Source organism: Nerophis ophidion, linkage group LG19 (genome assembly GCF_033978795.1).
Source record: "Nerophis ophidion isolate RoL-2023_Sa linkage group LG19, RoL_Noph_v1.0, whole genome shotgun sequence".
NCBI lineage: Eukaryota > Metazoa > Chordata > Actinopteri > Syngnathiformes > Syngnathidae > Nerophis > Nerophis ophidion.
In genome coordinates this window covers 48,280,051-48,305,682 of record NC_084629.1, presented here as the reverse complement: position 1 = coordinate 48,305,682, position 25,632 = coordinate 48,280,051, and the positions used below count along the sequence as shown (strand labels likewise).

General features: G+C 40.8%; 1 protein-coding gene across 1 annotated transcript in view; it reads left to right on the top strand.

Annotated features, from left to right (window-relative positions):
* Positions 1–282: 282 nt before the first annotated feature.
* The window catches only part of lnpa (limb and neural patterns a), a 26,944-nt gene continuing 1,594 nt past the window's right edge, over positions 283–25,632 (top strand). Inside the window, exons 1-12 of the mRNA XM_061880197.1 lie at positions 283–650; positions 1,617–1,709; positions 7,685–7,726; positions 12,631–12,818; positions 12,898–12,956; positions 13,038–13,078; positions 15,491–15,574; positions 17,087–17,138; positions 17,224–17,442; positions 19,549–19,654; positions 21,589–21,659; positions 21,954–22,109. Coding sequence (XP_061736181.1) covers positions 1,683–1,709; positions 7,685–7,726; positions 12,631–12,818; positions 12,898–12,956; positions 13,038–13,078; positions 15,491–15,574; positions 17,087–17,138; positions 17,224–17,442; positions 19,549–19,654; positions 21,589–21,659; positions 21,954–22,109 — 1,045 coding nt within the window. The 5' untranslated portion in view covers positions 283–650; positions 1,617–1,682. The remainder of the gene's footprint in view (positions 651–1,616; positions 1,710–7,684; positions 7,727–12,630; positions 12,819–12,897; positions 12,957–13,037; positions 13,079–15,490; positions 15,575–17,086; positions 17,139–17,223; positions 17,443–19,548; positions 19,655–21,588; positions 21,660–21,953; positions 22,110–25,632) is intronic.

The window sequence follows — 25,632 nt, the reverse complement described above, 5'->3', positions numbered from 1 at the left end:
CCCACCGAAACCTGCTGGTTGACATGTGGTCGGGATCCATGTTCGCTTGACCGCGCTCAGATCCATTGTAAATTTTCACCTCCGGGAATTTTTAACAAGGAATCACCGTGTGTTTGTGTGGCTAAAGGCTGAAGCTTCCACCTCCATCTTTCTACTTTGACTTCTCCAATACTAATTGAACAAATTGCAAAAGATTCAGCAACACAGATGTCCAAAATACTGTGTAATTATGCGCTTAAAGCAGACGACATTTAGCTGTGTGTGTGTGTGCAGTGCTCATACTTTCTAAAAACGTGTGACGTCTTGCGTACACGTCATCATTACACGACGTTTTCAAGACGAAACTCCAGGGAAATGTAAAATTGTAATTTAGTAAAGTAAAGCGGCCGTATTGGCATGTGTTGCAATGTTAATATTTCATCATTGATATATAAAGTATCAGACTATGGCTTTCAGTAGGCCTTTAATGTCCCTGTGCGGCCCGCTAGCAGAGCGTCACGGCCCGGTGTTGGCCCGCGGACCGGCGGTTGAGGACCCTGCTTTAAAGTGTCCAGAGTTGGACACGCCCCCGAAGTGGACGCGCTCTAAAGCCAGAAGACACAAACACTGCGGTCACTCGGAACAACAACTCACTCCTTTTACTTGCCAAGGTAAGTTTATTTATCAACTCATTTACAAGGCAACACCTTCACTTCCATTCGAAGGCGGAATATTATCAGTTTGTAAAGTTGTTGCGCGCGCAGCAGGCAAAGCGAGCCCGAGTTAGCTCGTCAGGCTAACACTTGTTGGAAAAGTAGGTTATGACGTTATTTAAGCGCAAGTGTTGAAGTGTTTTTTTTAGGCTCGAAGTCCACTGATTATGTGACTTTATGTCGTGTTGATGACGTCACGAGTCATTAACGGGGCAACGTTTTGGTGAATGCTAACCGCTGTTAGCACGTGTTAGCACGCAACTAGCCGAAGTTGTCAATGGCCGCCAGGAGCCTGAATGCTGGCCTCCAGGAGCCTGAATGCTGGCCTCCAGGAGCCTGAATGCTGGCCTCCAGGAGCCTGAATGCTGGCCGCCAGGAGCCTGAATGCTGGCCTCCAGGAGCCTGAATGCTGGCCTCCAGGAGCCTGAATGCTGGCCTCCAGGAGCCTGAATGCTGGCCTCCAGGAGCCTGAATGCTGGCCGCCAGGAGCCTGAATGCTGGCCTCCAGGAGCCTGAATGCTGGCCTCCAGGAGCCTGATTGCTGGCCTCCAGGAGCCTGAATGCTGGCCTCCAGGAGCCTGAATGCTGGCCTCCAGGAGCCTGAATGCTGGCCTCCAGGAGCCTGAATGCTGGCCGCCAGGAGCCTGAATGCTGGCCTCCAGGAGCCTGAATGCTGGCCGCCAGGAGCCTGAATGCTGGCCTCCAGGAGCCTGAATGCTGGCCTCCAGGAGCCTGAATGCTGGCCTCCAGGAGCCTGAATGCTGGCCTCCAGGAGCCTGAATGCTGGCCGCCAGGAGCCTGAATGCTGGCCGCCAGGAGCCTGAATGCTGGCCTCCAGGAGCCTGAATGCTGGCCTCAAGTGTGTCTTCATGGCCACATTTGGCGGGACATCTTCTGTTGGCTTTGACGCGGTTGTCCCCACAGGTAGAAGAAGTTCCGCCTTGACGCATTCAAGAGGAGACTACTGCCACTGCCGAGCCAGGCGACAACATGGGTGCTGTGGTCTCACGGTGGAGGGTAAGTTTTGATTGATTGATACTTTTATTAGTAGATTGCACAGTACACTACATATTCCGTACAATTGACCACTAAATGGTAACACCCCAATAAGTTTTTCAACTTTTATAAGTCGGGGTCCACGTTAATCAATTTATCGTAAATGTATGTATGTATGTTTGTATGTATGGTGGAGGTTATATATATATATATATATATATATATATATATATATATATATATATATATATATATATATATATATATATATATATATATATATATATATATATATATACTGTATGTATGTGTGCGTGTATGCATGTATGTATGTGTGCATGTATGTATGTTAGTATGTATGTATGGTGGAGGGTTTGTGTGTATGTATGTATGTTAGTATGTATGTGTGTATGTATGTATGGTGGAGGGTTTGTGTGTATGTATGTATGTGTGCATGTATGGTGGAGGGTATGTATGTGTGTATGTATGTGTGTGTGTGTGTGTATGTGTGCATGCATGTATGTATGTGTATGAATGTATGTGTGCATGTAGGTATGTGTGCGTGCGTGCGTGTATGTATGTATGTATGTGGAGGTTATATATATATGTATGTATGTGTGTGTGTATGTATGTATGTATATTTGTATGTATGTGAATACTGTATTTCTGTATGTATGTATATTTGTATGTATGGGAATACTGTATTTCTGTATGTATGTATATTTGTATGTATGGGAATACTGTATATATGTGTGCATGTATGTATGTATGTGTGCATGTATATATGTATGTATGTGCATGCATGTATGTATGTGCGTGTGCATGCATGTATGTGTGCGTGTATGTATGTGCGTGTATGTGTGTGTATGTATGTGTGCATGTATGTATGTTAGTATGCATGTGTGTATGTATGTATGTATGTGTGCATGTATGTATGGTGGAGGGTTTGTGTGTGTGTGTGTGTGTGTGTATGTATGTATGCATGTGTGTGTGCATTTATGGTGGAGGGTATGTATGCATGTGTGTGTATGTATGTGTGCATGCATGCATGCATATATGTATGTGTATGAATGTATGTGTGCATGTATGTATGTGTGTGTGTGTGTATGTATGTATGTGTGTGTATGTATGTATGGTGGAGGGTTTGTATGTATGTATGTATGTGTGCATACATACATACATGTGGGGTGGCATAGCTCGGTTGGTAGAGTGGCCGTGCCAGCAACTTGAGGGTTGCAGGTTCGATTCCCGCTTGTGCCATCCTAGTTACTGCCGTTGTGTCCTTGGGCAAGACACTTTACCCACCTGCTCCCAGTGCCGCCCACACTGGTTTAAATGTAACTTAGATATTGGGTTTCACTATGTAAAGCGCTTTGAGTCACTTGAGAAAAGCGCTATATAATTCACTTCACATGTATGTATGTATGGTGGAGGGTATGTATGTATGTATATGTGTGTGTATGTATGTATATGTGTGTGTGTGTGTATATGTATGTATTAATGTGTGTGTGTGTATGTATGTGTGTATGTGTGCATGTATGGTGGAGGGTATATATGAATGTGTGCATGTATTTATGAATCTGCATGTATGTATGTATGGTGGAGGGTATGCATGTATGTATGTATGTGTGCATGTATGCATTTATGTGTGCATGTATGTATGCATGGTGGAGGGTATGTATGTGTGCATGTATGGTGGAGGGTATGCATGTATGTATGTATGTATGGTGGAGGGTATGTATGTGTGCATGTATGGTGGAGGGTATGCATGTATGTATGTGTGCATGTATGTATGTATGGTGGAGGGTATGTATGTGTGCATGAAGGGCTGGGCGATATATCGATACAAACGATATATCGCAGGCTTGTCTCTGTGAAATATAGAAAATGATTATATCATAATATTCGATTATATGATCTCCCACACTTGCTTTTAGGTGTGTGCATTACATTACTGTCGTTTCTCACTCCATATTGTGTCACCTTCTCACAGAGACATAAAACAAGCCCGCCCTGTTACATACGTCACATACTGTCGCGCATGTAGCGTCACACGCTCTGACCGAGAGCTAACGTTATCATGGTTCACGTTAGCTGAGGCAGGTGAAGTTGCTTTTAGCTGCGGGCATTACACAACAGGCGTTTCTCACTACTCCTCGTCTCTCATTCTCACAGAGACGGAAAACAAGCCCGCCTTCTTACATACGTCACATACTCTCGCGCGTATAGCGTCATAGCTCTCGCCGACCAGAGAGGTAGCAGCATGGCTAACGTTAGCTGAGGCATGTCGAGCGGAGCGGAACTTGTGACAATACAAGAGAGATATGGTGTGAAACTGATCACTAATGGAGAAGAACAATAAATGCCCAAAATAAAGAGCAGGGGATCCATCATCTGGCGGTGGATTGGCTTCAGGTGGGAAGATATTCAGCAGACAACAGCAATATGCAAATTCGCAGCAGAAGTGTTACTACAAAAAGGTAGCAACACTACTAATTTGTTCTTTCATTTAAAAAGTCACTCATGAGAGAATGAAGAGTATTTAATAACTACACTTTTAGTGAATTGACTTGGTTGTGATTTCCCTCTCTGCATGAAAGTTTAAAAGTAGCATATATGAATGCAGTATGAAGAAGAATGTTTTAATGTAGACACCTAGAATCATCATACTGCTGTCATTATATGTATCAAGTGATCATTCAAGGCCAAGGCAAAATATTGTAATATATATCGCAATGTGGCATAAAAATATTGCGATATTAATAAAAGCCAATATCGCCCAGCCCTATGTGCGTGTATTGTGGAGGTTTTGTATGTTTGTATGTATGTGTGCATGTATCAACACTAGTCTCAGGTTTATTTTATAAGACAGCTGGCCAAAAAAGTTTGGGAACATCTGTGTAATCTAATGCAGGGGTCCCCAACTTTTTTTTCGCTCCAGGGACCGGTTAAATTTGGGCATTATTTCCATGGACCGGCCTTTCACGCATACTTGCCAACCTTCAGACCTCAGAAATAGGGAGATATTCAAAAGGCCCGCTGGAATATATATATATATATATACATATATATATATATATATATATATATATATATATATATATATATATATATATATATATATATATATATATATATATATATATATATATATATATATATATATATGCCCATATATGTATATACATATATGTATATGGTAAATAGGTTGTACTTGTATAGCACTTTTCTAGCCCTTTTTAAGGAGCCTAAAGCGCTTTGACAGTATTTCCACATTTGCCCATTCACACACTGATGGTGGGAGCTGCCATGCAAGGCACTCACCAGGTCCCATCAGGAGCAAGGTTGAAGTGTCTTACCCAAGGACACAACGGACGTGGCTAGGATGGTAGAAGGTGGGGATTGAACCAGTAACCCTCAGATTGCTGGCACAGCCACTCTACCAACTTCGCCACGCCGTACCCATATATATATTAGGGGTGTAACGGTACACAAAAATTTCGGTTCGGTACGTACCTCGGTTCAGAGGTCACGGTTCGGTTCATTTTCGGTACGGTAAGAAAACAACAAAATATAAATTTTTGGATTATTTATTTAACAAATTTGCTAAATATTCCACCAAAAATATTTTTCTTAGTGGAATATTTGATGTGAAGTAATCGGAAACTTGGATAGGTCAATAATTCATATTAACATTGATTTTGATTTAATATTATGTTTTGAGCAATAACTGTTTGAAAGAAAAACAAAAAGTTTTGTTTTATTAGTCAACATTGCAACTTTTTCTAAATTACATTTAGCCTTTAAGCTTTTTTATTTCACTTTAGTTCATGTTTTTGTTTATTTTAATAGTATTTTTAGAATGTGCCGTGAACCTTTTAAAACATTAGCTGTGGGCGGCAATGGCCTCCAGGGCACACTTTTGACACCCCTGCTATAGATAATAGGAAATAAAATCTGATAAATCTATGGATAAAAGGCAGAGCCTGGCGACGCAGGCGCGTTTATCATAACTCTCTCGCTCTCTCTGTCTCTGCCCCTCCCTCACCAATGTTGCTGTGTGCACCATTTTTTGTTTTTGTTTTTAACCCCTTCTTAACCCTGAACGTACATTGAAAATACACGCAACCCTAACTTAAAATGCCGGACATTCGAGGCATTTAAGAAACTCTACCCGGACAGCTCCGCAAAGAGGACATGTCCGGTGAAAAGAGGAGGTGTGGTCAGTCTATCGTAGCCCAGTCGTTGCTAGCATGCCGTGTGTTGTTGTTTTTTTGACTGAGTGAAACTTTTATTAGTAGATTGCACAGTACAGTACATATTCTGTACAATTGACCACTAAATGGTAACACCCGGATAAGTTTTTTAATTTGTTTTAGTCATGGTCCACGTAAATCAATTCATGGTGCCTCAGTGTGCATTGTTTACTCAACGTGCGGTGCGCTACTTAATATGTCCGTGTCGTTCGGTACACCTCCGAACCGAAACCCCCGTACCAAAACGGTTCAATACAAATACACGTACCGTTACACCTTTATATTTATTTATATATATATATATATATATATATATATATATATATATAATGTATATGTATATATGTGTGTGTGTGTATATATATATCAATCAATCAATGTTTACTTATATAGCCCTAAATCACTAGTGTCTCAAAGGGCTGCACAAACCACTACGACATCCTCGGTAGGCCCACATAAGGGCAAGGAAAACTCACACCCAGTGGGACGTCGGTGACAATGATGACTATGAGAACCTTGTAGAGGAGGAAAGCAATGGATGTCGAGCGGGTCTAACATGATACTGTGAAAGTTCAATCCATAATGGATCCAACACAGTCGCGAGAGTCCAGTCCAAAGCGGATCCAACACAGCAGCGAGAGTCCCGTTCACTTGGGAGCCAGTCAGGAAACCATCCCAAGCGGAGGCGGATCAGCAGCGCAGAGATGTCCCCAGCCGATACACAGGCAAGCAGTACATGGCCACCGGATCGGACCGGACCCCCTCCACAAGGGAGAGTGGGACATAGGAGAAAAAGAAAAGAAACGGCAGATCAACTGGTCTAAAAAGGGAGTCTATTTAAAGGCAAGAGTATACAAATGAGTTTTAAGTTGAGACTTAAATGCTTCTACTGAGGTGGCATCTCAAACTTTTACCGGGAGAGCATTCCAGAGTACTGGAGCCCGAAATGAAAACGCTCTCTAGCCCGCAGACTTTTTTTTGGGCTTTGGGAATCACTAATAAGCCGGAGTCCTTTGAACGCAGATTTCTTGCCGGGACATATGAGATTATATATATATATATATATATATATATATATATATATATATATATATATATATATATATATATCAATCAATCAATCAATCAATGTTTACTTATATAGCCCTAAATCACTAGTGTCTCAAAGGGCTGCACAAACCACTACGACATCCTCGGTAGGCCCACATAAGGGCAAGGAAAGCTCACAACCAGTGGGACATCGGTGACAATAATGACCCAGTGGGACGTCGCTGACAATGATGACTATGAGAACCTTGGAGAGGAGGAAAGCTATATATATATATATATATATATATATATATATATATATATATATATATATATATATATATATATGTGTGTGTGTGTACATATGCATATGTATGTATATATACATATCGTTTATCATGTGAATTTTGATTATAAATGCACTTGCCGTTGTCTTTAGATTTAATACATGAAACAATATTTTAGTTATAATTTGCTTGTAGGTTGACTTTGTTTTGAAAATCTATTCTGACCTTTCAAACTAAAATGTGCTTAGTTGTCAAGGGAAAAGTCATTGACTGCAAAGGTGTCATTTTGTGCCAAGTGGGTGAGTGCATAGCAACAGCTGAGATATAAGCATGTGCAATCAACATAGGAGACGAAACATGAAGTTGTAGCAACAAACTGCTTGCACAAACTCTCAAAATGTTTTCTTTTGTTTTTTGCCGGCAGGCCAAACCTTCCACTGTGGATATTTTGGAGGGAATCGATAAGGTATGCATTGTATGAGGAACACTTTGTTGTGTTAACACATCCTGATTAATAGAATAATTTAGAATCCATTTAATTGGCTCTTTGGGGGCCCATGCACAATCAAGCAGGCCTACGGGTTTGATGACAATGGCAAAGTAGCCTTTAAAAGTACCATGGAAATATTAATATATGTATATTATCTGACTTCATGTGATCACTGATGGGGCTTTAGTGCTCAAGTACAGTTAAGCTTGCAGGCTATTTTCAGCCTCTTTCCTTCGGGCACTTGACACTGCTGAGGTCAAGTAGCATCAAAGCAGTGAAACAGCTGCTGCTATCAAGCAAAGAAAAAACATCTTAAAGAATATTTGCTTTTTATTATGTACACCGTTACACCACACCTACTTGTTATGGGGGAATTTAGCCTATCGTTCACAATCATTATGAGAGAAAAGAACGGCGTCGTTTTAAAATATATTTTATTAGTATTTTAAAGCCCTACTGAAATGAGATTTTCTTATTCAAACGGGGATAGCAGGTTCATTCTGTGTGTCATACTTCATCATTTCACGATATTGCCATATTTTTGCTGAAAGGATTTAGTAAAGAACATCGATGATAAAGTTCGCAACTTTTGGTCGCTAATAAAAAAGCCTTGCCTGTATTGGAAGTAGCAGACGATGTGCGCGTGACGTCACGGGTTGTGGAGCTCCTCACATCTGAACATTGTTTACAATCATGGCCACCAGCAGGAAGAGCGATTTGGACCGAGAAAGCGACGATCCCCCCATTAATTTGAGCAAGGATGAAGGATTCGTGAATGAGGAAAGTGAGAGTGAAGGACTAGAGAAAAAAAAGGCGAGTGCAGTGGGAGCGATTCAGATGTTATTACACACATTTACTAGGATAATTCTGGAAAATCCCGTATCTGCTTATTGTGTTACTAGTGTTTTAGTGAGATTATATGGTACCTGAAAGTCGGAGGAGTGTGGCCACGGGTGTGGTGACTGCCAGTGTCTCCGGTGGGAGGAGGTAAGTGAGTCGCAGCTGCAGGAGGACGCAAGCTCCGCTCATGTCTATGGTAAAAGCCGACTTATTACCACAATTTTCTCACCGAAACCTGGCGGTTGACATGTGGTCGGGAACCATGTTCGCTTGACCGCTCTGTTCCATAGTAAAGCTTCATCTTGGGGATGTAAACAAGGAAACACCGGCTGTGTTTGTGTTGCTAAAGTCAGCTTCAATACACCACTTCCCACCTACATCTTTCTTCTTTGACTTCTCCATTATTAATTGAACAAATTGCAAAATATTCAGCAACACAGATGTCCAGAATACTGTGTGATTATGCGATTATAGCAGACTACTTATAACTTGGATCAGGCCGGATAAAAATGTCCGCTCCAATCCGAGACGTCACGTGCACGCGTCATCATACGCATCATAATACCGACCTTTTCAACAGGATACATGGCGTCAAATTTTAAATTGCAATTTAATAAACTAAAAAGGCCGTATTGGCATGTGTTGCGATGTTAATATTTCATCATTGATATATAAACCATCAGACTGCGTGGTCGGTAGTAGTGGCTTTCAGTAGGCCTTTAAAGATGATAAACGGTTGTATAATGCAGCTTCAAAGTCACTGTTGCAGCCTTTACCACTCCAAGAGCCATTTTGACCCCTTTCACAAAATAAAGAAAAATATGGGAGCCACAAGACTTTTGAATTTTACAATGAAATAACACAGCGTACAAAGTTTTGTTTTTCTTTGTGCTATGTATTAACCAGGGGTCTCAGACATGTGGCCCGCACCTCAATATGACATTTTAATATTAGTGCGGCCAGCAAGTTTTATTTGAATGCCGCTTGACATCACATTTGCCAACCATCTCAATTTTTCCGGGAGACTCCCGAGTTTCGGAGCAACCGTTTTCTCGACTGTCTGCTGGTTTTCACCCAAACAACAATAATAAGGGCGTGTTATGATGACAATGCGTTTAGCGCCCTCTACAACCGGAACAAACAGCTTACCAGCCCATTCACATGTTGTATGAGGCTTCTGCAGACACGCATAAGCGACTGCAAGGCATACTTGCTCAACAGCCATACAGGTTAACTCTTCCGGGCTACTTTATACACCCCCGCTACCACCAAACCCTGCCCACCCCAACCCTGTTCACCTCAACCAACGCACAGAGGAGGGTGGTAGTCGGGGTGTATAATGTAGCCCGGAAGAGTTAAGGATGCATGAGATTCTGGGTATTTGTTTTGTTGCGTTTATGTTGTGTTACAGTGCGGATGTTCTCCCGAAATGTGTTTGTCATTCTTGTTTGGTGTGGATTCACAGTGTGACGCATATTAGTAAGAGTGTTAAAGTTGTTTATATCACAATCCTCAGTGTCACCTGTATGGCTGTTGAACAAGTATGCCTTGCAGTCGCTTGAGCGTTGAGTCAGCAGCCGCACACTAGATGTGACCGGCCGGCACTCAGATAGCATAGTATCAAAGCGGACGCGACGACATGGTCGAGAGGATGTTTAAGGCATTACCGCCACGCCCTCAAAATTGTTGTCCGGGTGAAATTTGAGAATGTTATCCTGGGGAGATTTCTGGGAGAGGCACTGAAATCCGGAAAACCTCACGGAAAAATGGGGGGGTCGGCAAGTATGCAGCTGATCCACATCAGAGTGATCCAAGAGCCGCATGCGGCTCCGCAGCTGCGGGTTGCCGACCCCTGCCCTAGTACATAAGCAGTATGTTTATCCAGTGCTTTCATGTTTTTATTTTTATTTTATCTGTTTCTGTTTTATCTAGTGTTTTTCCTGTTTATATTTCTTTTTTAATTTTCTATTATGTATGCTAACTTTCCATTTTCTTTTTTTTTATACTTAGCAGCACTTGGAGATTTTAACAAATGTAAATTGCGTTACAAATGAACACATGAAATTCATTATTATTATTATTATTATTATTATATGCTGTCTGGCTCGTTGTGTACAAACAAAACATGAAATGTGGGCTAATACTTTACAGATACTGTACAATGTGTACTGTCATGATTTTCAGGCAGTACACATTGGTGTCTTTTTGCAGTGTTGTGCATTACGAACTTAAACACGTTTTGTGTTGTCGTAGAAGCTTTCTTATCTCTTTCCTTAGCTATCTTCTACAGCTAATACCGAAAAACGCTGATGTGTTACTGCGCTAAAAAAAGAGTTCTACTGTGTTTTCTTTTACAATACCAAGGTTGCTACAGCTTGGATATTATACAGGTTAAGGAACATAAAGTATTGTTGATGGTTTTTGAATGCATTTTTAAATTGATTTAGAGGTAGAGTTGATTGCTCCCATTACCCGCACTGCTCGCCACCAAGAACGAGCTGATTTTTTACATGTTAGATTGCAAAAAAAAACCCTTCTTGTCTTTAATGAGGATTGTGAACGATAGGCAAAATTCCGGAAAAAAAGTGCAGTTCCCCTTTTAAGATGGCGAAAGTTAATGCAGTAGTTATAGTGTGACAGACATGTATTGGAATAGGGAGCGTTCACACTATTAGTCATTTTAGGATTGGGTAACCAATACTTGATGGTGACAACAAGCTTTCGGTCTGTAAGGGGCTAGCAAAAGGGTGTTGCAGTTCCAGTACGTGCAGTACAATGTCTTCATAAATTACCTCAAATACTGTAATTGGAGCTTGGCTTTTGATTATTTTAATTTGTTTTCCAGTAGTTTTGGCACATTTATTAAGATAAAATACATGAATTAACCCAATAGAATACAACGACACAGCATTGTTGACAAAATTGTGAGTGTCATTTTACAGAGTTTTCGTTATTTAGCTATAATGGGAAAACGGCTCTTGGTGTGTTGGAACCTAAAACCACAGTACAAAATATTGTAGAATGACTAACTCTTTTATGGCATTATTTTTCTTAAGCCTTTTGCATTAGAGCAAGGGTCAGCAACATTTTTATGGTCGAAAGAGCCATGGAGGTCTACAACTTCTTTGTATGTGGCTGGGTCATGGAAAATGTTATCTAGACTCTCCTGGATAATAAAAAGGTTGAATTTCTTGAATCAACTTTGCGTCTTCTAAACAAACTAGAACCAGGCAGCTGACACCAGTGACTGCACGTCCATTAATAAACTAACAATTACTGAATCATCACCATATTTAATTCTTTGTCTTGTTATCATATTTAGTCTTGACACATTTGTGTACAAAATGAACAAGAGGGGAGACGTAGAGGTACCCTACCTGACAAAGTATCGCCTCTGACTTTCTGGTTTGTGTTAGTTAAAAATAAAAATACTAATTATATCAAGATAATACTTTAATGGTAAATACTAAACGAGTAAACTATATAAAAAATACATCAAACATTTAATGAATTGGTCACTGCAAACCTGTGCTCATTGGCTTTGCTCCCTTGTACTGGAGCGTGTGCCACTTTTGTCATCGTCTTTTGTAAAATCTTGCACTCTTCGGGAGGCTTGACTTATGGTAAAGCGACGGTCCCTGCAACTTGCGGGTTCCAGGTTCGATTGCTGCTTCTATCTGTTGTGTCCTGGGCAAGTCAAAATAGGAGCCTTTGTAAACCATTTTGAAAAGGTTTTATTATGATTTACATACTAAATAATACTGATATCTGCGATGAGGTGGCGACTTGTCCAGGCTGTACCCTGCCTTCCGCCCGATTGTAGCTGAGATAGGCGCCAGCGCCCCCCGCGACCCCAAAAGGGAATAAGCGGTAGAAAATGGATGGATAATACTGATATATATTATTGTAGTTAGCTGCAAATTATATCGCCCATCCCTAATCAGCAAGGGCCATTTAAAATGAAAATATTTTAAAAGCACTTTAGTTGTAATTTGAATGACAACCATGTTTCTGACTGATTGACACTATTATTTGCTCAGGACATCCTGCTTCATGAGGAGCATGGTGAAAAGTACCAAAGGCAGCTGAAGATCTGGTTAGGCCGACTGCTGTTGTACTCTGTTCTTCTCTACCTGATGAGCAGCATTGTTGTCTACTGCTGGTACCTGCCGGAACAGCTCATGGGGCGCCTAATCCTCTCGCTCCCTTTTCTCATTTTTCCCTTCTTGTAAGTACAGCTTTAATCAGAAATGTCAACATGATCAATCCAACTAACCTCTTTACAATCATTATTTCCTCGTTTTTAGAGTGTGGTTACTTCGGAAACTCCTGATCGTAATCTTTTCACGAAGAACTGAAAATAATAGTATGATTCTTTTTTTTTTTTTTTAATTCCACTTTGCAATACAATTGATGTGCAATTTAAACAGTTTTTTTTTCTTTTCAGATAAAAAACTGGGGAATCTTAAAGAGCAAAAGAAGAAAATTGTAAGTTTAAGGTGGCTTTTCCTGATTATGTAGTGAAAATGAGTCAATTCTAAACAATTAAAGGCCTACTGAAATGAGATGTTCTTATTTAAACGGGGATAGCAGGTCCATTCTATGTGTCATACTTCATCATTTCCCCATATTGCCATATTTTTGCTGAAAGGATTTAGTAGAGAACTTATCTTCCTACTCCTTTTCGGACATGATGTGATGTGAAGTGATATTAAATTGTCTGTATTGTATTGTAAATGTGTACATGTTCGAAATAAACTAAGAAAGAAAGAACATCGATGATAAAGTTCGCAACTTTTGGTCGCTAATAAAAAAGCCTTGCCTGTACCAGAAGTAGCAGACGATGTGCGCGTGACGTCACGGGTTGTGGAGCTCCTCACATCCTCACATTGTTTACAATCATGGCCAACAGCAGCGAGAGCGATTCGGACCGAGAAAGCGACGATTTCCCCATTAATTTGAGCGAGGATGAAAGATTTGTGAATGAGGAAAGTTGAGAGTAAAGCACTAGAAAAAAAAAGTGAAGTGAATTAAATTTATTTAGCGCTTTTTCTCTAGTGACTCAAAGGGCTTTACATAGTAAAACCCAATATCTAATTTTTACATTTAAACCAGTGTGGGTGGCACTGGGAGCAGGTGGGTAAAGTGTCTTGCCCAAGGACACAACGGCAGTGACTAGGATGGCACAAGCGGGGATCAAACCTGCAACCCTCAAGTTGCTGGCACGGCCGCTCTACCAACTGAGCTAAACCACCTATATAGCTATACAGTGGGAGGGATTCAGATGTTATTAGACAAATTTACTAGGATAATTCTGGAAAATCCCTTATTTGCTTGTGTTACTAGTGTTTATTGAGATTATATGGTCGTACCTGTACAACCTGAAGGTCCGCCCCACACCTTTCTTCAGCACCAGTCGACAGGTGGTGGCGATGCACATCTCTGCCCTTCGCAAGGGACCCTCTTTGAAACACGATCTTTCGAAATGATCGCTGCATAATACACTGTACTTTGTGTGTGTGTGGTCCAATCCAACCGTGTTTGCTTGACCGCTCTGTTCCATAGTAAAGCTTCACCATCATCTTTCGGGAATGTAAACAATGAAACACTGGCTGTGTTTGTGTTGCTAAAGGTGGCCGCAATACACCGTTTCGCACCTACAGCTTTCTTCTTTGATGTCCACATTGTTCATTGAACAAATTGCAAAGGATTCAGCAACACAGAAGTCCAGAATACTGTGGAATTATGCGATGAAAACAGATGACTTATAGCTGGGAACGATGCTTGAACAAAATGTCCTCTACAACGCGTGACTTCACAAGACGTTTCAGCAGGATATTTCGGCGCAAAATTTAAAATTGCAATTTAGTAAACTAACCCGGCCTTATTGCCATTTGTTGCAATGTTAATATTTCATCATTGATATATAAACTTTCAGACTGTGTGGTCTGTAGTAGTGGGTTTCAGTAGGCCTTTAAAGAAACATCTTTATAAATGAACAAGAATTGTCACAGTTATAGTAATTCAGTACATAAACTGTAATGTGAGCTTTCTTTGTGGGGTATGTAGTACGGTGGGCAACAGAAATAGGACTGAGAATGGCAATGCATGAAAGAGATGACTAAAGTGTATGTAAACCTGCTCCGCTGTTTATAAACGTACAAGATACTGGCAAGCTTGGTCGCAAATTTAGTAGTCTAAATTTTCCTTGTATTTGTAGGCGACTGTAAAGTCTATTTAGATTTTCTGAGGTGTTAAATAGAAGTATTCTTGAACCTGCACCTTTTCACATGTAGTTTACAGCAACATTTTAATAGGTTCTTCAATGACATGACCCAACCATGTTTTTTTTTAACAAGAAACCTACCCATAAACATACACTTCTTGGTGAAAGTGACAATATGCATGGAAGTACAGACATTATTTACATATTGTAGAATACATTATCATTGATATATAATATTTAGGTCAGTTGAACACAAACTCCCGTCGGAGCCTTTCAGTTTGGCTTTTATTGATCCCATCAGTAGCTTCAATTTGTTAATTAAGGTTCCTTTGAGGTTTGATTGGTTTTGAAGACTTAACCCAGTAAACTACCCTGCTAATGTCAGTGTAATAAATGGCATCTGAGAAATGACTTGTCATCCTCCGTCAGCTCTAATAACTTTCAATAATTAGTGCTGATGGATTTTCACCATCTCCATTATCGAAGTAGTGAATGTAATTATTCTTCATACTATGTGTAAACATGTAGAAACGTGTGGTGTGTAATGTAAATGAAGATGTATAGTGCATTGCACTTGCTTTGTCACATTAGGTGTTTTATTAGAGCAATTAATCACATACCCACAAAGTGAGTACACAGTCTTTATCACTTTCATGATAATTATCTTGTTTCAGATTGAAGAAGTTATGGAAACTGAGACGTATAAAAATGCTAAAATGATCCTGGAGAGATTTGACCCTGATTCCACAAAAAAAATGGTGAGCATTGCATTGTCTTATGCAAAACATTGTGTAACATTAAACTGCATCATATTGTGTTTCTATTTTTGTAATACTGTGAAACATCGATTCACGAAAGCCTTTATTTGCGTATTTCTTTTTTGTCGAAGAACGTTTACATCGAGCCAAATATGCTTTGGTGCGCGACCTGTGTCTCGGTGTACGATCGCTTTATTCATTTTGTGTGCCGCTGGGAGCTCTATGGGGCTGCCATTTTGATGACATCGCTTCCTGTACACTCCCCAACATTACATCTTTTTTACATACTGCGAGGTGTACAAGATGGCCGCGAAGCAGGGATTAGCCCACAAATACAGACGAAAAAAAGTCCACAATTGCAACCATTATCAAAAAAGGGTTTTTATATGGTTGCTGACTTTGTCAAAGGGGTTGAATATCTTTGCAAGGATGTAGAGAAAGTGCAAGATCAGGTGAAAAAAGCTTTTGTTGGTGTAGCTAAATGAAAAGTAGCTTTTCAACGAAAGCATTTTCGAAGCTATGATTTGAGAGAAGACTCGCCATTGTGGAGAAGGCATATATTTTTAACAGTTATTTCTTCATTCATAGTCATGTTTAAAGCAGCTAATATTTTCCCATGTGTACTAGGGGATATAAAGTAAAACAAATAAGGTTTTATGCCTTTTCTGTCAAAGACAAATTTCTTTTTTATAGTAAAACTGAAATATGCAGTATATAGATAGATAGTACTTTATTGATTCCTTCAGGAGAGTTCCTTTATTTAGCAATTAAAGCCCTCAAAGATCAATAATGCAGGACACCATTGATGTGAATTATTTCATATTTTTGAGTAATCACAGTGAAAAGTTCAATAAAATCCTACTAAATATATTTGACATCCGAAAGGTTCCCCACTCATAAAGTGATGCATTTTTATTAGTTATTTTTTTACTTTTAACACTTAAATTTCAGGATCAACTTCCGATATATCGGTCGATTTTAAGTTTGAACTATTATTTTGTTTGTTTTATGCTCTTTGGTCAAAACTTTGATGTTTTTATATGACAACCACACAACATATGCAATATTTTTTCCACATAAAACGTTTAAAAGTGATAATTATTAAGTAATAATTAATTATAACATAGATTTTTTGTCCTTTTTTTATTTTTTTGAGTAATGGGAAAAAAAAGAAAAAGACAAAAGGAAAAACAAACTGCCTGTATGGCAGCTTAGTGTCAACATTGCCACTTTTCCTCATTAGATTTCACCTCATTCCACTTTTAAAAAAAATTTTATTTTTATTTTTGCAATACTATCAATTTTGCAATTTTTGCAGAATGTGTGGCAGGCCGGTAAATGATTAGCTGCGGGCCGCACTGTGGACACCACTGTGTTACATAATACAACTACTGAGGAGTTAAAAATAATACAAACTCCTGGATCCCTTGGTATACCCATGGTAATCGTTCGACTGATGACGGTGTTGCAAACATCATTTTTGACACGTATTTCTAATGTCTATTTACAAAGGAGCTGGACTTGACTCCACTAGGACCCCAGATGACACCTAAACCAGGCCAAGGTAGCTATTTGAGTAATGGCTACTCCGTTTCCCATACAGTGCTTTGCTTTTCTGCACCTCACCTGTTTTATCTCTTTTTAATTAGTGCTTCGCCAGCGCAACGTGGTACCAAAAACCCCAGAGATGGTGGAAAATCCTGGCGCGGTAGTGGCCCGCCCTCCTCTCACCGGCGGGCCCACCTACCCTGGACGATCTTCCCGCTCTGCTCCAGGTGGACCCCCAGAGAGGAACCTGTCGGCCATCGCTGCTCAGCAGAGCTTGTTGAGGAAGCCTGTGACCCCTGGAACACCTGCTCCAGGATTTGGTGAGTTGTCTGCACACAGGGGGACCACATCGTAATGTGAACGATTAAGGTGTGATTTACTCTTGCCGGCTTCTCTCTCCCCAGTTTCTCAGGCACTGTACTGTGCTTTTTGAACAATGTGCGTTTAATAGGTAACAGTATGAATTATTGACAGAGTCAGCATTTGTTTGCACATGCCAGCATAATGAAGAACTAGGATAGAAAGTACAGCATTAAGGTAGTTATTTTTGTGCAAAACGTGGGCAAACTACTCTATTTCCTTGAATTGCCGCCGGGGCGCTAATTATTTTAAAACCTCTTCTTACTCCTGCGCTTACCAAAGGCATGCGGTAAAGGTAAGCATGCACTAATTATTTTAAAACCTCTTCTCAGTCCTGCGCTTACCAAAGCCATGCGGTAAAGGTAAGCATCCGCTAATTATTTTAAAACCTCTTCTCACTCCGGCACTTACCAAAGGCATGCAGTAAAAATGTGAGTGTTATGTAAGGATACCGTCATGAAGAGCAAATTTAATAAAAAAAAGTTATTATGGTCTTACCTTTACTTATAAACGAAGTCCATGCCAGCTCCTTCTGATCAAAAGCATCGATAACTTGTTTATAGAAGTCTTCCTTATCTTTCTTCAGTTTTAAAAGTCTCTTTTTCTCGATGGAGATCTTCCTTTATTGCGTCCTGCTTCGATTGAAAGTCCAGTTTGGAAAACTGCTATCAGACCTCTGCTATCAGTTAGCTTGGCTCCTCAAGTGCGGGTGACGACAGAATTATCCTCGGACAACTCCCCCTCCCGTTCTACTCCGTGGGTGATCTCTTTATCCCACCGCTGCCACCAGGAAGGGTTATTATATAAATAATACGCTGGGTATTTAGGACTGGAACATGCTTTATTTCAGCCCGGTTGTTTACATAGCCAGCATAGGAGTGTTACATCCTAAAAGGTCCATCGTGCACCCCCGCGTCATATCCGTCCCAGCACATTATCACCTCACTCATTGTCACTTCTTCTGCAGCCGAGTAGTCGCAAGAAGGATCACTAGCGCCCTCTACTACCAGGAGACGGGAGTCATTTAATGACTCATATTTGACACACGCAGCTACGGTATATTAATAAAACATAGCTGCTCACTGTTCTTTTTAGCATATTCAATAGCTTGGACCTTAAATCCTACTGAATAGCTCTTAATCTTCTTCCCTTTATGTGATTTCAAATTATTGAAATCAGCCTCCTCCATTTTGAAAATGATGACAGAGGAAGTGTCACTCTTGACGTGACGAGTTTGACCCGGTGGTAATACTAAGCATGCGCTAATTATTTTGCGAAGCGAGTTTGACCAGGCAGTAATTCAGGGCAGGCGCATACTATATGCCTGGCCGCAATTCAAGGAAATACGGCAGTTGCTTTTAAAATACCAAAAAAAGCCAATAAAACATTCCACAGAACAGTGTGTGGAAGACATCTGCGTATCTGTAAAACGGCACTGAATATTCAATATAAATTATTTCTGGACGATGAACGCTCAATAGAATTTGCAAATGGGTGCAAACAGTAAAGGAAATGTGCTCCTAGAGGAAGCCGCAAGCCGTAATTGCCATGTGGAATGCCAACTGTGTGGTATGCACAAAGCAGGATTACATCAACTGTGATTAATTAGCCAGAGCGCCGTTTGTTCTCTGGGCACTGGTGGTGGAATCTCAGTAAATGTCTTTTAATGCTTGGCAAAATTGCCTTTGGCATTGGCAGCACGCTGCAAATGGTTTACATGACTTGATATCACCTGCTTCTGCTGAAAATTGAAAGTGAAAAGCAATTTGATACACAGAGTCACCACGGAGTTTCCATATGTCGAGGAATTAATAACCAGCAGGGTATTGATGCTGTGCCAAGTCTCACAGAAATGACCAGTCATCTTCCTATGATTGCTCTTGATCTTAGATTATATTAATTACTACTCTCTGACACCACGGGAGATCTGGACGTGCTTTACAAGTGAGATATGAGTCATTAACGGCAAAAGTTGTGTAATATATATTAGCACAGAAATTCATGGTAAGTGCGACTGATTTTTGGCCTGTTTGTAATCTTTTAAATCCCTGTTTTGTTTTTGAAAGGGATGCACCCCCCAGGCCCGCCCTTGGCTAGACCTGTGCTTCCAAGGCAGAGAGGCGTTATGGAGAGAGTGGTTGAGTACATTGTTGGAGATGGCCCACAGAACAGGTATGTAATCTGTGTGGATTACTCTCCCTCGTCACTGCAATGGCAGGATCTTGCCAGTCAATCAATCATTGTTTACTTATATAGCCCTAAATCACAAGTGCCTCAAAAGGGTTACACAAGCCACAACCACTAGTTGTGCTTTGATTGATTGATTGAAACTTTTATTAGTAGATTGCACAATACAGTACATATTCCGTAGGATTGACCACTAAATGGTAACACCCAAATACGTTTTTCAACTTGTTTAAGTCGGGGGTTCACGTAAATCAATTCATGCCAGTACCGTATTTTTCAGACTAAAAGTCGCAGTTTTTTTCATCGTTTGCATGCGACATATACTCCGGAGCGACTTATGTGTGAAATTATTAACACATTACCGTAAAATATCAATTAATATTATTTATCTCATTCGCGGAAGAGACAAAGAAAATGTCAGCAATCGTCACACACACGTCGACCAATAAGAATTCGGCGGGGGAGGGTCATGGCAGAAGTGCATTGTGGGTCATGGAATGCTAACTGCTATATGCTACTGCCGTAACTATTAAAATTAGGGCTGGGCAACGATTAAAAATGTTAATGGCGGTATAGCTCGGTTGGTAGAGTGGCCGTGTCAGCAACTTGAGGGTTGCAGGTTCGATTCCCGCTTCCGCCATCCTAGTCACTGCCGTTGTGTCCTTGGGCAGGACACTTTACCCACCTGCTCCCAGTGCCATCCACACTGGTTTAAAAATGTAACTTAGATATTGGGTTTCACTATGTAAAGCGCTTTGAGTCGCTAGAGAAAAGCGCTATATAAATATAATTCACTTCACTTCACTAATCGAAGTTAATCACACTTTTTCTCTGATTAATCGCGATTAACTGCATTGTATACGCAAAGCCCAATAATGAATTCAAAAGTAGTGTGTAGTGCACCTTTATTGGAATATTCTCCCACATGAACAAAAGCATCAAAACATTTGTTGTGCAAACACAATTTAAATCAGTCCTTGTTAAACAGTAGCAGTTAAATAGCATATTTGATGAAAATCAACTCCAAAAATGTAAATACAAACATTTAAGCTTATTGCCACTGCCAGGGTATTTAAGTTATCCTGTTTGTTATGGAAAATAAATATAATCTACATACAAATCTCTGAGCCACAATCATAACATCTGAACAGGCAATTTCTGAGGTAACAGCAGAAACATTTTTTTTATCAGGGATCTTATGTTTAAAAAACCTATATTATAGGTAGTGGGCTGTTTTAGGGAATTTTTGATCAAATTATCAGTAGTAGCAATATTAATAATGTTGTGTTTATTCTGCGTGGTGCACTTAAAATAATTATGACCATATCTAGGAATTGATATGATTGGAATTTTCCGATTGTTTGCTTGGTGCTTTGATAAACTGAAGGCATCATATACATGGTACTATATTGTGATGTTATGAGCCAGGGAAAAAAAGAACTACCCTACCCAGCATGCAGCAGGAGTGATGAGCATGCGCGGTAGCCCGGTAAGGTTGTGTTGCCATGACGGCATCTTGTATGTTGTGATATGCACGCTCTGAAAGCAAACGTTAAGAACTCAGCCAACACTCTGTTCCATAGTAAAGCTTCACTGTCATCTTTCGGGAATGTAAAAATGAAACACCGCCTATGTCGTGTTGCTAAAGGCGGCCGCAATACACCGCTTCCCATCTACAGCTTTCTTCTTTTACGCCCACGCGTCATCATACCGCGACGTTTTAGCATGATACTTCCGCCCGAAATTTTAAATTGCAATTTAGTAAACTAAAGTGGCCATATTGGCATGTGTTGCAATGTTAATATTTCATCATTGATATATAAACTATCAGACTGCGTGGTCGCTAGTAGTGGCTTTCAGTAGGACTTTAAATACAAAGGATTCTATTCCCAGTCACACTGATGTCTTTCCTTCCGCAGATTTGCTCTCATCTGCCAGCAGTGTCTGTCCCACAATGGCATGGCTTTAAAGGAGGAATTTGAATATGTTGGTAAGAATTTGAGAAGCCCTCAGCTCTTTGTCAGTCTCCATCAAAAGTTGCCCCTTCACTTGCCCTCTAGCATTTGGCAGCGCGGTGCATCATGTGGCTTTTTAAAAGCCGTCACCAGTGCCGACTCCTGCGAGCGAATTCACACCAAGGTTGAATATGCAAACCAATGCTGCGTATCAATTTTACATGTTTAAAAATTGGCTCATATTCATGCATGTTCATCAAGTCTGTTTTGAAAATGTCTTCATGAATTGACATTGTGTGTTTTTTTTTTTTGTGTGTGTGTTGTTTTAGCATTTCGATGTGCGTATTGTTATTTCCTGAACCCTGCGAGGAAGACCAGACCTCAAGCCCCCAGACTCGCTGAGCTCACTGCCGAGCCGAAGATGTCACCTGAGGCACTCTCCTTATCGTCTAATGCCGATGAAGACTCTTCCCAGACTCTAAAAGGTAACAAGAAACACATTCAATATTTGAACAGAAGTTTGGAGACACGCCTTGTAATTAATTAATCAGCGGTGGTTTCTTTACCCCCTGAATTTACCCATTTTATTATATGGAGATAGCAAAATAGGGCTGGGCGATATGACAAAAAAATGTATCACGATATAAATGTTTCATATCAGTCGATATCGATAATTATTGATTAAAACAAAAAACAATTCTAAATAAAGACCAGGAGAAAAAAGGCTGAATTTAAATACTTTTATTTTAAATATAACCTTTAACCTTTAGAACGAGGTCAGCATTAAGAAAAACAGTCAAATAAATGAAAATACTGGTCGATGTGCAAATATTGACATTAAATAAATGCTTACCCAGACTTCTCAACTATGCTGAGCGGTAGCATGTCCTTCGCTAATTGATACACCCCTGCATCGGTTATTTCTTTATAACGTTTTGAATTGTTGTCGTATGGCACTGCTGCCGAGTACCTCTCCATGGTGGTCTGTTGTTGCCGCCTGGGTGCTGTTCCACTTGCACCGGCTGATGTTGTGGCTGTTTGCTGCTGTACTCCACAGGGTGAGAGCGGCTCAGGTGCTAAAAGAAGTTTGTCGTGTTCCAAGACTTGCTCGGGACGACGACCTTGCAGAGTTTGCAGACAGTATTACTCTGATTCGTATCGGACTTAAACAATCCAAAATACTGCCAAACTGCTGACGTTTCCTTTTTTATTTACAATTTCCTCTCGTGCTGCCGCACTCATATTCCCGTTTCGTTGATTAAACAAGTTAAACTTATTGGGGTGTTACCATTTAGTGGTCAATTGTACGGAATATGTACTGTACTGTGCAGTCTACTAATAAAAGTATCAATCAATCGTTGCTTTTTTTTTTCCTGTTAGCATTTCCCAGAATGCCTTGCGGTTCAGGCTCAGCCGTGATAGGTCAAGAGGCTAAAGCTCTTCCTTTGCCGTGCAGGTTCCGGCTCAGCGTTTCTTACTATTTTTTTCCAACAGAACTCAGTGAAATTATCGAACGTTCTATCGACCCCATTTTCTATTGATGTTGATCACATGTCTATCGCGATATATATTGTTATCGTTTTATCGCCCAGCCCTACAGCAAATTAGACAAAACTTGTTAAAAGGCAAAATAACCAAAAAAGACACATATGCTGAAATAGTGACTGACTAACGGTGTCCTGGCTTCACGGTGGCAGAGGGGTTAGTGCGTCTGCCTCACAATACGAAGGTCCTGAGTAGTCAGGGTTCAATCCCGGGCTCGGGATCTTTCTGTGTGGAGTTTGCATGTTCTCCCTGTGAATGCGTGGGTTCCCTCCGGGTACTCCGGCTTCCTCCCACCTCCAAAGACATGCACCTGGGGATAGGCCCCTCCCACCTCCAAAGACATGCACCTGGGGATAGGTTGATTGGCAACACTAAATGATCCCTAGTGTGTGAATGTTGTCTGTCTATCTGTGTTGTCCCTGCAATGAGGTGGCGTCTTGTCCAGGGTGTACACCGCCTTCCGCCCGATTGTAGCTGAATAAGGCACCAGCGCCTCCCGCGACCCCAAAGGGAATAAGTGGTAGGAAATGGATGGATGGATAACAGTGTCCTGCAATGTGCAGCAGGTGACGTGGAGGGCTGCGCTTCATCACTAAAATGCTGCGCTCTGCTTTTTGCCTACTGGCGGAACACAGAAAGAATAGATGAAGTGTTTGTACACTGAATGAATGAAGTGTTCGTACACAGAGACGTGGTTCGCACACAGCGGCCCATTTGGCTCGATCTAATAAAAATACAGTAGACGGGTTCGTAAATCGAGGTTCTACTGTATATTAAATTTCCCCAAACTTACATGAAACATGGATAAAGTTTTAATCTAGCAGGCCACATACTGTATTTTTCGGACTATAAGTTGCAGTTTTTTTCATAGTTTGGCGGGGGGTGCGACATATACTCCGGAGCGACTAATGTGTGAAATTATTAACACATTACCGTAAAATATCAAATAATATTATTTATCTCATTCGCGGAAGAAACAAAGAAAATGTCAGCAATCGTCAAACACACGTCAGCCAATAAGAATTCGTCGGGGGAGGGTCATGGCAGAAGTGCATTGTTGGTCATGGAATGCTAACTGCTAACTGCTATATGCTACTGCCGTAACTATTAAAATGGATCATTTCATCGTTGGCGGTAACTTATGAAAACTGAGAAGGGCTGAACAAAAATGGCAAAGAAAAGGAAATCATGTACTGCAGATTACAAGCTGGATGTAGTGAAATATGCAGCAGAAAAGGACAGGAGGAAGCGGCGCATACCTTTGGAGTTGGCAGAGTTGTTTAGAAGCCACATCCAGGAAGAAGATTTATGGATTAGGAGTGACAGATTGTTTGGTAAAGGTATAGCATGTTCTATATGTTATAGTTATTTGAATGACTCTTACCATAATATTATTCCCTTTTGGGGTCGCGGGGGGCGCTGGCGTCTATCTCAGCTACAATCGGGCGGAAGGCGGGGTACACTGGACAAGTCGCCACTTCATCGCAGGGCCAACACAGATAGACAGACAACATTCACACACTAGGGACCATTTAGTGTTGCCAATCAACCTATCCCCAGGTGCATGTGTTTGGAAGTGGGAGGAAGCCGGAGTACCCGGAGGGAACCCACGCATTCACGGGGAGAACATGCAAACTCCACACAGAAAGATCCCGAGCCCGGGATTGAACCCAGGACTGCAGGACCTTTGTATTGTGAGGCAGACGCACTAACCCCTCTGACACCATTTCTTTTTTTTTTTTTGCAAATAATCACTAACTTTAGAATTTGATGCCAGCAACACGTGACAAAGAAGTTGGGAAAGGAGGCAATAAATACTGATAAAGTTGAGGAATGCTCATCAAACACTTATCCCACAGGTGTGCAGGCTAATTGGGAACAGGTGGGTGCCATGATTGGCTATAAAAACAGCTTCCCAAAAAATGCTCAGTCTTTCACAAGAAAGGATGGGGCGAGGTACACCCCTTTGTCCACAACTGCGTGAGCAAATAGTCAAACAGTTTAAGAACAACCTTTCTCAAAGTGCAATTGCAAGAAAATTTGGGATTTCAACATCTACGCTCCATAATATCATCAAAAGGTACAGAGATTCTGGCGAAATCACTCCACGTAAGCGGCATGGCCGGAAACCAACATTGAATGACCGTGACCTTCCATCCCTCAGACGGCACTGTATCAAAAACCACATCAATATCTAAAGGATATCACCACATGGGCTGAGGAACACTTCAGAAAACCACTGTCACTAAATACAGTTGGTCGCTACATCTGTAAGTGCAAGTTAAAGCTCTACTATGCAAAGAGCAAGCCATTTATCAACAACATCCAGAAACGCCGCCGGCTTCTCTGGGCCCGAGATCATCTAAAATGGACTGATGCAAAGTGGAAAAGTGTTCTGTGGTCTGACGAGTCCACATTTCAAATTGTTTTTGGAAATATTCGACATTGTGTCATCCGGACCAA